This window comes from Martes martes (genome assembly GCF_963455335.1).
Source record: "Martes martes genome assembly, chromosome: 8".
Lineage (NCBI taxonomy): Eukaryota > Metazoa > Chordata > Mammalia > Carnivora > Mustelidae > Martes > Martes martes.
The window spans coordinates 119,880,481-119,893,926 of record NC_137895.1 but is presented as its reverse complement, the minus strand read 5'-3'; the positions used below and the strand labels follow the sequence as shown (position 1 = coordinate 119,893,926).

Sequence of the window (13,446 nt, the reverse complement as noted above, 5' to 3'; positions counted from 1 at the left end):
GGGCCGCCATTGCCTATTGCATTCGGTCCCATTTATAACCAGCAAGGAGAACGATTGTTTTGCATGATTTAGTGTTTACAAAATTACGGTCACACCACAAAGCTTATGATACTAGAGGCTCTGGAAGGAAGCATATGTGGTCCTTTTGCAGGTAATAAAATGGAAAATCCAATTTGCAATCGCAGAATACGGCTCTGAGTGATATATGATCTTCATAGCAGCGTCGGTCAGGGGGTCACCGCTAATCACGGTGCCAGCTGGCTTCCCTTGTGGCCTGGGCCTCCCCACTGAAGACGGAGCAGAGTGAATCTGTGTCTGGGAGCCAGCCAGCGTGTCTGTAGATGCACCACTTTCTAGCTTATTAGATCCTCTTTGTCACAGCGCTTAATCCTGCTGCCTGATCCTTGTTAGAACACCACCAGCATGCCGCTTGGGCTTCTAATCAAGGAGCTGGGTGAGCGCGCCTAACTAGACGCACTGAAGCGTGCGGCAGTGAGGGGGGACTGCGCCCTGACTGACAGCGGGCCGGGATGCTTCCCGCATGTTATTACTTAAAAGGGAACCTACCTCCGACAGCTGACAGATGAGCTCTGCCGTGGCAAGGGTAACTTGTTGCCGGACCTATAGGAGGCGGGTGTCATCTTTTCACACAGTATCATGGCCTGGCTTTACTCTGATTATACGAACCCCCTTCTGAAATGGCTGCATCCCGGCCCGGTGCGCCGCCAGGTAAGGAGTCCGGAGACACAGAGCTGGCTGGCCGGGGGGATTAGGGCTGCGCGGAGGGAAGTACCGAACTCGCTGCCGATGACATGAAGTTGAAAGGCAAAAGTAAGCACGTCCTGTTAGGCGGAGCCCGGTTGTCGCTCTGAAGAGTGCCCGGCCCGGCTCGTGCCACGTCCATCTCTGTCACCTGCAAGAGTTGCCTGCCGTAAGATTGGGCGTGGATGCTAAACAGGGTTTTCAGGGTTCTTTGTTACAAAAACACAGCTTCGACTGCAGAGCTGTCATTTGGGGGATTTCTGCCCCAGGGAACCTGAATGTCTCTTCCCTAATGACCTCCCAGTCCCCGTAGCCCTGGGAAGACCCGGGCATCTGATTCAGTATCGTCATTCCATACCCAGTGGGGATGGGGAAAGGTAACCCAGGCCCCCTCCCCCTCCAGCTGGAGCGCACAGACGAGTGTGAAGGGAGAGAAACAGAAGTGCTCCTGAAGATCCATCCCATGGTCCTTTGTGTACCGCGGCTCTCACACTCCTTTTCCCCAAAGGGTATGTGTCTAGCCCACATCCAGTGTCTCCTGCATGCTCTGCTTAGCCGACGTCGTTAGCAGTCCTCTCTGCCTCTTCTGTCTCCTTTGACAGCACTTAAATAGAGACATTGCTAGGGATTGACGGATCTCCGGGGGGTCGGAGGCTTCAGACAAAAGGGCCCAGAGAACACGGCTGACCTTTCTTGGCATTATTCCCCGAGCTCTGTCTTCCATGTGTGGCAGTCAGGGAGCATGGGACTTCAGTACGTGATTTTGGGAGGATTACCACTAAAAAGGCTGCAGGCTTCACAAGAGGCTGTTAATAAGTTAACAAGAGGCCATGTACATTCCCAAGTGGGTATGTAGGTTGTAGGTGGTAGGAAGCAGGCGCGGCTTTCCCACAGAAATATGCACCCGGACCTCAGGTTCAAAGCTGATCCATTACATTTGCTTTGCTTATCTCTACCTGTATTTTTGCATTCTTGGGACAACCCTTGGACCTTGGTGGAAGGGAGCTTGTGATACAGCCCAGGAAGAAGAGAGTCCTCTTCTCTTGCTGTCCCATAGACATCATCCCTGAGCAAATTTAGAATAACGGCATTGCCTGGCAGGGGTGTAGGGGGTGGTGGGGTCCTTCCTTGAACCTTTCCCTGATCCATGGTGCTCTCACACTGACCCAGGGCCCTGAAAATACAGCATGGTGAGAAGTGCTCAGTGCTCCTACTTCCGTCCCCTCCTCCCCCAACTCTTCTTCCACAAACGGTAATGTCCCTGTGATCCCAGTCTGAACCAAAGGTTAAGAGGAAAGCAATCCAGTTGAGTTAATTCGTGGTAGTGTATGAACGATGGGGAGTCCTGGATGTTCATCGGATCAAATTATACCTTTAGAAATTCAGACTCTATTTCTCAGTAGGGTAAACAATTTTGGGGAACAGGGAGGAAAGATCTTTAGGTCAGAGTAGACACTAACAAGTACCTCGCTTTGCTTCCTTAATGCAGTTCGTGCTTTTCATGACTTCTCTTCTTTGCTTAGCCACTTTGGAATACATATATTTTTTCCAAATGTCTCTGCTATTTTTTTTTCATGGTCAATTTCATGCTGATGTCAGTGGGCAGGCCTTAGAGGCGGGAAGATATGTAAGCACATGTTGTTTATTAGGTCAGGGTTTTAAGAGAGGTGTTCATCTTCTAGTGTCTCTACCCCCAACTTAGTGATTTGCTATACCGTGGTTACTGATGTCTGGCTTGTGGCCCTTTCCCTCAATGACCGTGCTTGCTAAGAACCGTGGGAAACCTATTCCATGTGCATTTAACACAGGACACTTAAGAAATACAGATTTTTTTTTAGAGTAATTTTTACATGGAAAATTTTTTTCAGACATTATATTCGTTTTTAGGAAAAGTGGAAGGTGGAAAAAAAATAAGAGAATGATACAGAAGAGAGGACGAGGGCATAGAGTATAGCGAAAGAGATCCTAAAAGAAGATAAAAATTACAGAGGAATTGAAATGAGAGATCATTTTTATTCTTGGAAAGCTAAAAGCCCTCCCCAAATAAAGACAAAAATAAACAAATAGCCCATTGTCTATAAGGTCACACTGAAGTAAGATACCCAGCTCACCAGAGAATTTTTGCAGCTCTGGGATTTTCATTTGCCCTGGGATGTTTTCTGACTCATGGTTTAGAGAATAAAACCCATTAATTTACCAAATGATTTAGTATCTGACTAATGATGTTTAACCATTAAGATAAGGAAATTGACAATATTGATAATCTTGGAGAGAAATTTATCTGCTAATTTTTGTGCTTAACACCGACAGATTCTAAGTAGCTTTGGAAAGATCATGATGAATTACTCACTGGTAATATTTGGTAGTATTAGTTTTCTTTAAAAGCGTTTTATTAAATTGTAATCACTTTTTTATTGGTCTTTTTTTTCTGAATAGTACAAGTTCATCTAACAAAGAAGACAGATTGAAACTCTGCATTCTTTTAGGAAGAAATATTACATTATCTTCCCAGTAAAAATGTTCATTCCTTTCTAAAGCCTAGATCAGCTGGGAAATTGTGTGCTTCATGGCATACCTGCTCCCAGAACATGTCCTCCTTATCTTGAGTTATCAGTTATGACAAAATTGGCAAGTAGAGTTTCAAAACAGGACAAATTTGGTACTTTGGATGTGTCTTGGGAAGAATGGTTGCTGGGTGTCTATGTTTATATAGCCTTGGCCTGTAGACTGGGAATCTGAAAATGAACTTCCTCAGTAGGGCTTATAGGGAAAGGCCTTTGGTGAGCCCCCTCCACCCCCCGCCGGATAAACTGCATACATCTCTGGTCCATAACCTCCCTGTTCCTGTCTCTTGCCTAGGCAAGCGTGTGATGAGAAGCTCTTTCACATGTAGCCTTTTCCATTTTTTAGTATACCAAGCAAACAAAAAAGGGAACCGATTACTAACAGGTGATATTCAGATGGGTGACGCTTACTGGGTATTTTAATGCTGCCTTCCTTAACCCATCCTTGGTTAATCTAGGAGATGTAACCTAATAGTTTCTCCAGACATTCTAGAAAGAATACGAGATTTAGAGTCAAAGCCTTGGGTTCAAATCCCCATTCTTTTTTTTTTTTTTTTTAATCAAATCCCCATTCTTAAGTTTTCTAATCTTGGACATGTTATTTTTGTCATGTTTCCATTCCATTTCTTTATCTATAAGGTGTTGTCAGTGACCGATCTTAGGGATTGCTGGAGAATTAAATGAAGAAATGCTTCCCCCCCACCCGCCCGCATTGGTCAACCTTTAAGTTTCTTATTTATTTATTTATTTACATATAATGTATTATTTCCCCCAGGGGTACAGGTCTATGAATCATCAGGCTTACACATTTCACAGCACTCACCAAAGCACATACCCTTCCTTATGTCCATAACCCAGCCACCCTATCCCTCTTCCCCCACCCCCTAGCAACCCTCTGTTTGTTTTGTGAGATTGAGTCTCTTATGGTTTGTCTCCTTCCCAATCCCATGTTGTTTCATTTTTTCTTTTCCTATGCTCCCAACCCCCCCCACTCTGCCTCTCAAATTCCTCATACCAGAGAGATCATATGATAATTGTCTTTCCCTGATTGACTTATTTTGCTTAGCATAATACCCTCTAGTTCCATCCACATCTTTGCAAATGGCAAAATTTCATGGGGGTTCTTTTTGATGGCTGCATAGTATTCCATTATATATATGTACCACATCTTCTTTATCCATTTATCTGTTGATGGACATCTAGGGCTCTTTCCATAGTTTGGCCGTTGTGGACATTGCTGCTGTAAACATTCAGGTGCACATGGTTTTTAAAGGTAATAGGTCAACTGATAAGGATAGTACAGATGTGAATTTCTAGCACGACCATGTTAGTGAGATTCATTTAGTGCTGATTCTTTCATGCGCTTATGGTACCTGAAGAATGCAATAATAATTTTACCTGGACAGGATTCTTCCTTCACTCATATTCTACTTTGATGAATAGTGGTGTTGATTGGATTGGGTTTAGATCACATTGGAAAAGTGGTGATGTACATTGTCAAGTAGAATTTCAGGATGTTCTGATATGATTGTTTCTTTCCATTGTGGATGAGTCATTTTTTTGGTGTGTGTTTGTTTGGTTGGTTTTGTCTTGCTTTTTTCCCTCTGTAACAGATACCTAGAAAAATAAAGCATATGTTGTATTTACAGGAACCCCTTCCAGGTTGACTTCCTTTCTACCTTGACCCCCCACTCCCTTTCTTCCTCCTTCTCTCCCTTCCTGATTTCTTGGGGCAGTGTACTAGGACTAACATTGCTTTCATACCACTGAGGACTTGAAATAACACATTTTTTAAAAACAAAATCAAATGATCCAAGAGATATTTGGTGTTGTGCCCTGGTGACTAGGCAGTACTTCTTAGACCTGATTTGTGTTGGATGAAATGAACTTCACCTTTTCCTCTTTCCTTCCATCATTGCAGGAAACTTGGATTTAACTGGTCAGAAGCAAGTCTTTAAAGCAGAGAACAATCCCTGGGTGACCCCAATTGCTGACCAGTTCCAGCTTGGCGTGTCCCATGTTTTTGAATATATCCGTTCTGAGACGTACAAGTAGTAAGTAGACTGTGATTCTTGAAAATAATAGGTTGTCATTTTATAGTATTTCTAATTACACCATTTTAAAAAATTATCATATGACATTATCGTATTGGTAGCAGTTAGCTTATAGTATTTTTAAATGTTTTATTAATAACCACATGTAATTTTCTCTTTTTTTATGGATGATTTTTAATTGACATTTTCAAAGGGAATTTATACCAAATTTGTTAAAAAAATGTTTTAAGGTATTAGTTGAATATTCAAGGCACTAACGAAATTCACCAGACACATTAAGATCAGCATGTATTTTTTTCTCCTTTGAATGCAAAGAATAACAAATGTTATGAACAAAATAGTTAAGCAGTTTATTTATAGAATCAGGAGAAACTACTAGGGGAGCGTCATTCTATTCTTCAGGAGCTCTTACTCTAGCAAGATGGTAATCTCTCTAAGAGAAAAAGAAGAGGCAGAAAAAGAGAGAGAGGAATCCGCTCGCTTACATCACAGCATCAGAATCCCTCAAGTCCTTGCCCTGGGTCAAGGGCAGCTTGTTGGGAGCCAGGCCCCCAAACCTGTTTCTTCCTCATTGGGTCCGGGTGGGCAGGAATTCTTGCACATCTCCTTGCTCTGTTCTATCTTCTGACGTTTTTTTCCCCTCATCCTACCGACCCTCAACTGAAGTGATCGTTCTTTCGTATGCTTCTGTGATCCTTGATGCTGAAATCTGGTCTCTGCTAGTTCTAAGCAAATACAGAAGAGACTTGAAAAAGAAAAACCCACAGTCTGCTTTAATCTGATTTTGTGTGCAGCCCCAACCTTTGAGAAGAGCCAGAGGATCTTTAAGGGTCACATGCAGTCAGGAGCTTGCACTTGGGGGATCAGAACAATGCCCCCCACTCAGCACAGGCCTTGCTGAATCTGGGCTGGGTCAGTGGCTCAGGATTAACCAACAGGGCAGAATCCCTGCCTATACATGGTGGGCTGTGGTTCTGGAGCCCCCTTCCGTGTACTCTTGTATACGGAGCTCGTTATGGTCCTCTTTCCATCGGGCAGAATCCCAGAGAAGATGAGCTGTGAGGAACAATGGTGTTGAAACCAAATAGACTAGAATTGCTGACATGATAGTGTATCCTCATCTATGAAAGTGGCTTAAGACGTGGTTTCGTTTTCTTTTAAGATAATACCATGACATTTGCAATATATCTTAAACTTTACCTGTGAGAGTAAAATGAGAGAAGTATAAGATGTGTTTTATTGTTTCATGAGGCACAGAGTTATGTGCAATTAAATATATAGTTTCTTTAAATATGAATATAGCTCAGCCTTGGAAATTTAGTTCGTTATGAAAATGTGTGAAAATATCATTGCAAATTAGCAGCTTATTGTTCATTTTGTTCCTCTTAAATTGTTAATCATTGCTATCATCCATTTTAGATGGCTGTCTAATTTTTCGTTAGTAAATGGCAATCTCCATAGATCTTGGTTTGTAGGTTATCTTTTTAGAAAATCTCTGCATACATTTTAACATGCAGAAAAATCTACAAGCAAGCTTTTTTTGACTGAGAACTGGGCGAAACACTCTTTTTTATTCTGGCTAATGATCTTTTGTTTTATCATCCATTAATTTATAATGTATAGCATATTAGAATATGTGGCATATAAAAGCACTTCTAATTTTAATTTCATTTTAAAATATTAAGTTGTGAATTTATGGATATTGTATTACCTCAGAGTCATTATTAGTCATCATTACAACTAATCACCATTATACACTATTTATTATATATTATAAACTATTTCTGATCGTTTGAACATGGTTAGGATTTCGGATGAATGAGGTTCATTGCCTTCACTGAGTTAATTGTTTGGTTATTCGAAAGGGAGTATATGGCATGACATTTTTATCAGTAACATGTCTGTTGGCTATAGCCCTCTCTCTCTAGTTTTGAGGATCAGAGTAATTTAAGCAGTTTGCCCACCAGCTTACTTTTTGATTTCCTCCTGGAGACTGATATTATCTTCTAAACAGTGACATGAACATTCAGAAGCTTAAATAAGGGGTGCCTGGGTGGCTCAGTGGGTTAGGACGCTGCCTTCGGCTCAGGTCATGATCTCAGGGTCCTGGGATCGAGTCCCGCATCGGACTCTCTGCTCAGCAGGGAGCCTGCTCCCCTCTCCCTCTCTCTGCCTACTTGTGATCTCTCTCTGTCAAATAAATAAATAAAATCTTTAAAAAAAAAAAAAAAGAAGCTTAAATAAGCATAGGAGAGTCATTGACCCCTTTTAGGGGGACAGGTTAGTACCCCGTTCACTGCTTTTAGAGGAGTCTTCGTGAGCCTCTGTGGGGAGGATACACTTGTTGTGACCTCCTCAAGGGCAGGGCCCCTCGGCGAATTCCCTCGGGGTTCTCCTCTTCTCTCCTCCTGGGGAAAGAGAGGTGTTCGCCGTTCCTTGTTTCTGCTTTCCACCCTTCACCCGTCCCCCCGTGGTAGCTGTGCTCACTCCGTTACCAAACATAACTAGCCAAACACGTGGACTATTAACTAGGTAAGACACTAAGTCAGACTCTTAATCTTAGACTTTTTTATAAAAAATACTTACACAAAAATGCCATCATTATGTTTCACTGAATTTTAACATGTAAGGTTCTCTTTTATGTGAATAGCTGTGTATTGCCATAGCCTCCTGTAACTAGAACCGAACTTAATTCTTTAATTTTTTTTTTAAGTAGCCCCTTCCTAATCAGAGGACTTGTAGCATAAAGCTGTGCACGTGATGACTTTTAAGGAGGCATTTTATTCATTACACTCCCATTTTTCTGGAAAAGCCAATTTCACATTCAGTGCCTTCATCTTAGGTATTTGTTCTACAAGCTGCGGTTTCTACTCTTCACTTCCTTATAACTGTTTCTATAAGCCACGTATACCCCTTCCAATAACAAATCCTTTTTTTACATATTGATCTTCAGAATACCAAGAAAGCATATTTTAATTTTGCTTTGGCCCTTAAGTAGCTGATGAATCGCCTTCCTTTTTTGCCATTTTTTCTAACCAGTTGCCTCCTTACCTAAGCGAGGTCAGTGAAGAACTTACTGGCTTGCTTCCTTTTCATCCACGTCCGTGGTCGACTTTCACAGCGACCTTCATGTTCCAAGCACATCCTTGGAGGCTTTCTGAGTCTAGAGCAGCGACAGGCGGAGAAGATGGATGGTCCGACTTCTAAGAGGGGATGTGGACATTTGAACCAAAACAGTGAAATCAGGGTGCAGGAAGAATTAAAACGCTCTGAGATGATCTGATGTGGCGAAGACAGGAACTTGTGCACTTGAGCTGGGAGGAGCCGTGGCTAGGTGTGGCCAGGAGTGTGTCGAGGTGTCATTTTTCAGGAGCTGGTTCCATTGAGTACACTTGGGGCATCCATCACGTCCTCCTCATCATTTCTCAGGTGGGGACTGCTCTCTGTCCATTTATCATACATTCAGCAAAGGGAACATATTGGCTGGTGTCACCGCGTTGCCCATTCATTTTGTTACCCCCTCTATGCAAGTAAGGTCATTGGCTCAGTCGGGTTATTGAAGAGCAAACCCTACGAGGGCGTTAGCATTTTCCAGCTGTGGTCAAGCTATCCAGTCACCCCTTAACTCTGTATTTGGTGCTGGTTTTCTCCTTGCGTGACCACCCTTATCTCTGTGAAGCAGAATTGGGATCGAATAGTCACCACTTGTTAAGTTTCCAGAAGGTAGATTTTTTTTTCCCCCTCCCCAGAAGGAGAAGTCAGATTAGAGTCAGGATCCTTGACAAGATGCTTTGTGAAAGGGAGTAACTCACACTTTTCACATTTCCATCAAGGAAGGTGGATAGGAACTACAAGCCATTTTAAAAGCTGACATGTTAACTCTTAACAAAAGGCGAGGTTTGACAAATGTTCGGCTGAAAATGCGCCGGTTGAAAGAGGCATTTGGAAAGCAGACATCCTCATGAAGGCTGCAATTTGCGAAGCATGGTGGTCCTAAAGCCTCATTTCCAGAGCGACATCACTCGGAGAATGCTTCCCCGTCATTCTTCCCGCCCTGTGACTTGCTTTTGTCTCTAGGGAGAGGCGCCACACTCACTCACATTTTTATTTTCTTCTTTAATCTTGAGTGAAGACCAGCCTTACGATTATTCATGCCAGTTAGTGGAAACATTTTCACAAAGCAACACTTGGTGAGTGGTGGGCCATGATGAGAAAAATGCCGGCAATTTCTTTTTGCTAGAAATCTAGCAAAATAAGTCATCCTGTTTGATTTGTAAGAAGCACGACTTTTGTTTGCTGGTGATTGTCTCTGAACTTATTTCCCTGGCACAGCTCAAACTAAGAAATGTTTTCTTTCTTCTGCGCTGCGTGCAAACCTGTGTACGGGCTATGGCAGATGTAAATGGGCTTTTCTTAAACAGCTAGCATATCCTCTAATGGCTTCTGCACCAGTGACCTAGAAGACCCTCGAATAACCAATCTGTCTGGTCTACCAAAAGGCCGCAGCATTTCAAACCTAGTAGGCGATCCCTTCATTTTGAGACCATTCTTTCTGGAAGGAAATCCCGTCTAATAAAACTCTCCAAACCTTATTATTTTCTGCTGAAGTATAAATGGATGCACAGAACTAGCAGATGGTTTTATAAATATCACAGAAGGATGAAGGAGAGGGTTAAACTTCCAGGACCTTTTTAGCAGTTAGTGAATTTTACTTAGTGACACAGGAAGGCAGGAAAAATGTAGACTTCTCATTCATTACTGTATCTGAAAATAGCTCAAATTAAGCCAGAGAAAAACAATATTTCTTTAGAGTAGACATGAAAATGAAGATCCAGGGTTTTTTTTTTCCCCCTAAAGCTTTCAACATAAAATAGTTTTTATTTTTAAAAGTTGACTGTGTATTGGGTTCCTGCTAATTTATATTTCCTTTATAGGTGTTCCATATGTATATTTCCATCCTTTCCTAAGTTAATAAATGTGTTATCACATTTCCTCCATAAGATAAAAAATAAGATTCAAACTTTTGACGGCTCTGGATCCATTTGCATGCAAATATGTTGCATTGACCTAACATCGTTAAGAAATAGCAAAGAGGAGAAGGAAACCCATAAGGTATATTTTGGATGGAATTGTGTCATATTCCTTATCTGATGCTTGTTTTCATTGGTAAAATGGCACAGCGTTCCTTTTTCTCCAGATAGTGTGTTACCAGCACAAGGAGTTGAGACATGTTTATTCCACTGAACAGACCTCAGTCAGGACAAGGAATATCAGCTGTGGATCTTTGACATTCACCTTGAGCTGTTTGTTCCCTTGGTAAATTATTACCTCCCTCTTAAAGGAAGAGGACGAAAACAGATCGCGTGAAGAAGAGTACATAACAATTTTGTCTCTCTCCCAAGTTTTCTGGATAGATTGCTTCATGTAATTTACATTTGAAAGGATCTTTGCTTTTCTGCTGCTAACTTGTTGAACACAGTTATTCAGGTATGCTTCAGAGGTAATTAGTATTTTTCTGTTGTCTTGGTGCATGTTCACCATTTTCTTGATACATCAAGCTTTTATATGCCCTTTGAAGCTTTATTTTTCTGTAATTTTGTACCTCATGCAAAATAGTCCCGTTTTTTAAATGGAAGGTGCATCCCATTCGACGTGGCCAGTTCACCTGGGTTCCGGAAGAGTCGCAGTAGGGAACCTCCACCCCCTAAACCTATAAAGGTCTAAGGTGAAACCCTGCCAGGGTTTAAAAACCAGCTTCAGGGGGCTACCCGGTATTTCTGAAGGCATCCAGGAAGCCCACCCCATCTTTTATACATATTCTGAGATTTTGTTTTTACTCGGACTTGGATACACATGCAGATTGGAGAAGCTTCCCTCACCTGTCCACGTTCACCGTGATCCTCCGGTGTGGTCACACCCCAGCCACACGCTGCTGGCCTGCCAGCTCTGTGGGGACAGGGTCAGTCAGGTTTGACCATTGAGCAATTTGACCATTGAGAGAAGGACTGTCAGTCTTCTGCTTTTTATCCAGTGACTAGTGTACTTACCATTAAAAAGTTGAGAATACATTTAGAATAAATGGGGGGAAAAACACACAAAAAATACAACTTCCGCAAGAAAAGGAGAAGAGTGATGTTTATCCTGAACCTCCCACTTTTACGTACTATGATTTTAAAGACCAGAGCAACCCTGTCCTCCCTCCCCACCCAGTATTGAGTTGTATGTTGACTGTCAGGCTTGCATCAAGCCTCTCTTGTATCGCTAGAGTGTAATGTACAGTGTGTTTGGCTACAGTATCAATTTAAAGTAAATAGAATGTAATTTGTTCACTTGACAGAAGAAAATCAGCATAGGCTAGACTCAGCCTGTGCTCTAAAAAGGAAATGTGTCACGTTACTTCCTCTGCAGGAGCTATTAAGAGTTCCATTTTTAGATGAGACTTACTTGATATAATCATATTGAGCTATTGAGTATTGACCTCCTCAAGGAAATGAAATTGATCAGCCCTGCATATTGACAACTTTTTTTTTTTTTAACTCCCTGTCATCTTAAAGTTCAGTGCTCGATGCTTTCTATCCTGCTAAAATGAGTTATTGGCTGGATTTACAGTTTTTATTTGAGAGATAAATAAGTGGCACTTTTATAATAAAAAACCCTGTGATTTCTATTCTCTATACAGTAATATCTTATTTTATTACGTGCTGGCTTTTTTTGAGATCAGGTCTCCTATTATAGTCAAGAATAAGTAGAGGGTTTCGAGGGGGTGGTTTTGGTAATTTTTAGCAGTTCAGGGTTCTTCTATGCTATCAGATATTCTGACTTAGAATGTGTTCTATGAAAGGACTTTCACTCAGCTTTTATCAGATAAAAAGCTCAGCTGTGAGTTACATTCACAGGCATCTGTTGATGTTACAGTTTATTTGCCAACCATTAAGGAAACAGCTTTTCATATTTTATCGTGTTGAGTTTGTGTATTATTTCATATGTATTTTTAAGACTCATGGTATAAAAAGTTTGCTGTCAAGATATACTGATTCCATTTTGATAGTTAAGTTTTAAGTAGTTTCACCTCGAACATATGCTGTTCCATTACCTTTAGATTGTACATACTTTTGATTCTCCATCCAATTTGATAACATATATTCAGAGAATAAATAATCGTTCAGGTTTTGGTTGTTTTATGTCAGGTTTCCGAGTAAGCATGTGGCTTTTTCTTTTTCTTCCTGCTGATAGCTAGTTTTGTCCAAGTTTGGCTGTCTAAGCCACCCAGCAGAAATTCAGTGTCTCAGGGTTCTAGAGGCTGGAAATCTAAGATCAAGAAGTGGGTGGGGTTGGTTTTTTTTTTTCTGACAGAAGGATCTGTTCCAGGCCTTTCTGCTTGGCCTGCAGATGGTCACTTTTCCCCTGTGTCTCTTCACGTCATCTTCTTTGCTGTGCATCGCTGCCTGCATCCAAATTTCCCATTTTTATAGGGACACAAATACGGTCACATTCCAAGGTGCCTGGGGCTAAGGCTTCAACAGTGAGTTTGGGAGTAGATAGGGGTGCAGTTCAACCCATAACACTACTGTTACTCAGATGCCCAGAAATAGCATTCTGTCCTCTATCCATGTGTTCCGCCTCTTTACGCTTTTCCTCCGCAGCTTCCATAACTTCACGGTAGGCGTATTTTCTCTATTAGCAAATATGTTTGAATAACTCTCTGAAACTTGGTCCACTTCCCTCCAGCATGCCTTTCCTAATATGCTTGGCTTCTGGAGTTCGATGTTCCTCCAAAGCATGCAGATTCACTCCTGTTTCATTTCAGGGACATGGGATAGGCTCTTGTGCCTGCTAGAGGAGTCAGTGTTTTTATTTCTCATCTTTTCGCAGTGGACCATGTTAAAACAGAAACTGGTTAGAATTTAAGGGTCCCGTGGGACTGAAAGGTGCCTAAGAAAGCCCTCCGCTCTGTCGTATTTGGCTAGAGAATTCAAGAAGGGAGGGTTACGTTGAGCATCAACTGTTGGACTCCATGCTGTTTCTCCCACAAGAATCTTCTAGAAGGAAAATGCTGTACAGAAGGC

General features: G+C 41.8%; 1 protein-coding gene across 4 annotated transcripts in view; it reads left to right on the top strand.

Moving 5' to 3' along the window:
- The window catches only part of RSU1 (Ras suppressor protein 1), a gene marked incomplete at its 5' end in the record, with an annotated part of 181,639 nt that overhangs the window by 93,183 nt on the left and 75,010 nt on the right, over positions 1–13,446 (top strand). For all 4 annotated transcript variants that reach the window (XR_013967218.1, XR_013967219.1, XM_080810098.1 and 1 more), the window contains one exon: positions 5,248–5,380. Coding sequence is in view for 2 of the 4 variants with exons in the window: in XM_080810098.1 (XP_080666224.1) it covers positions 5,248–5,380 (133 nt within the window). The remainder of the gene's footprint in view (positions 1–5,247; positions 5,381–13,446) is intronic.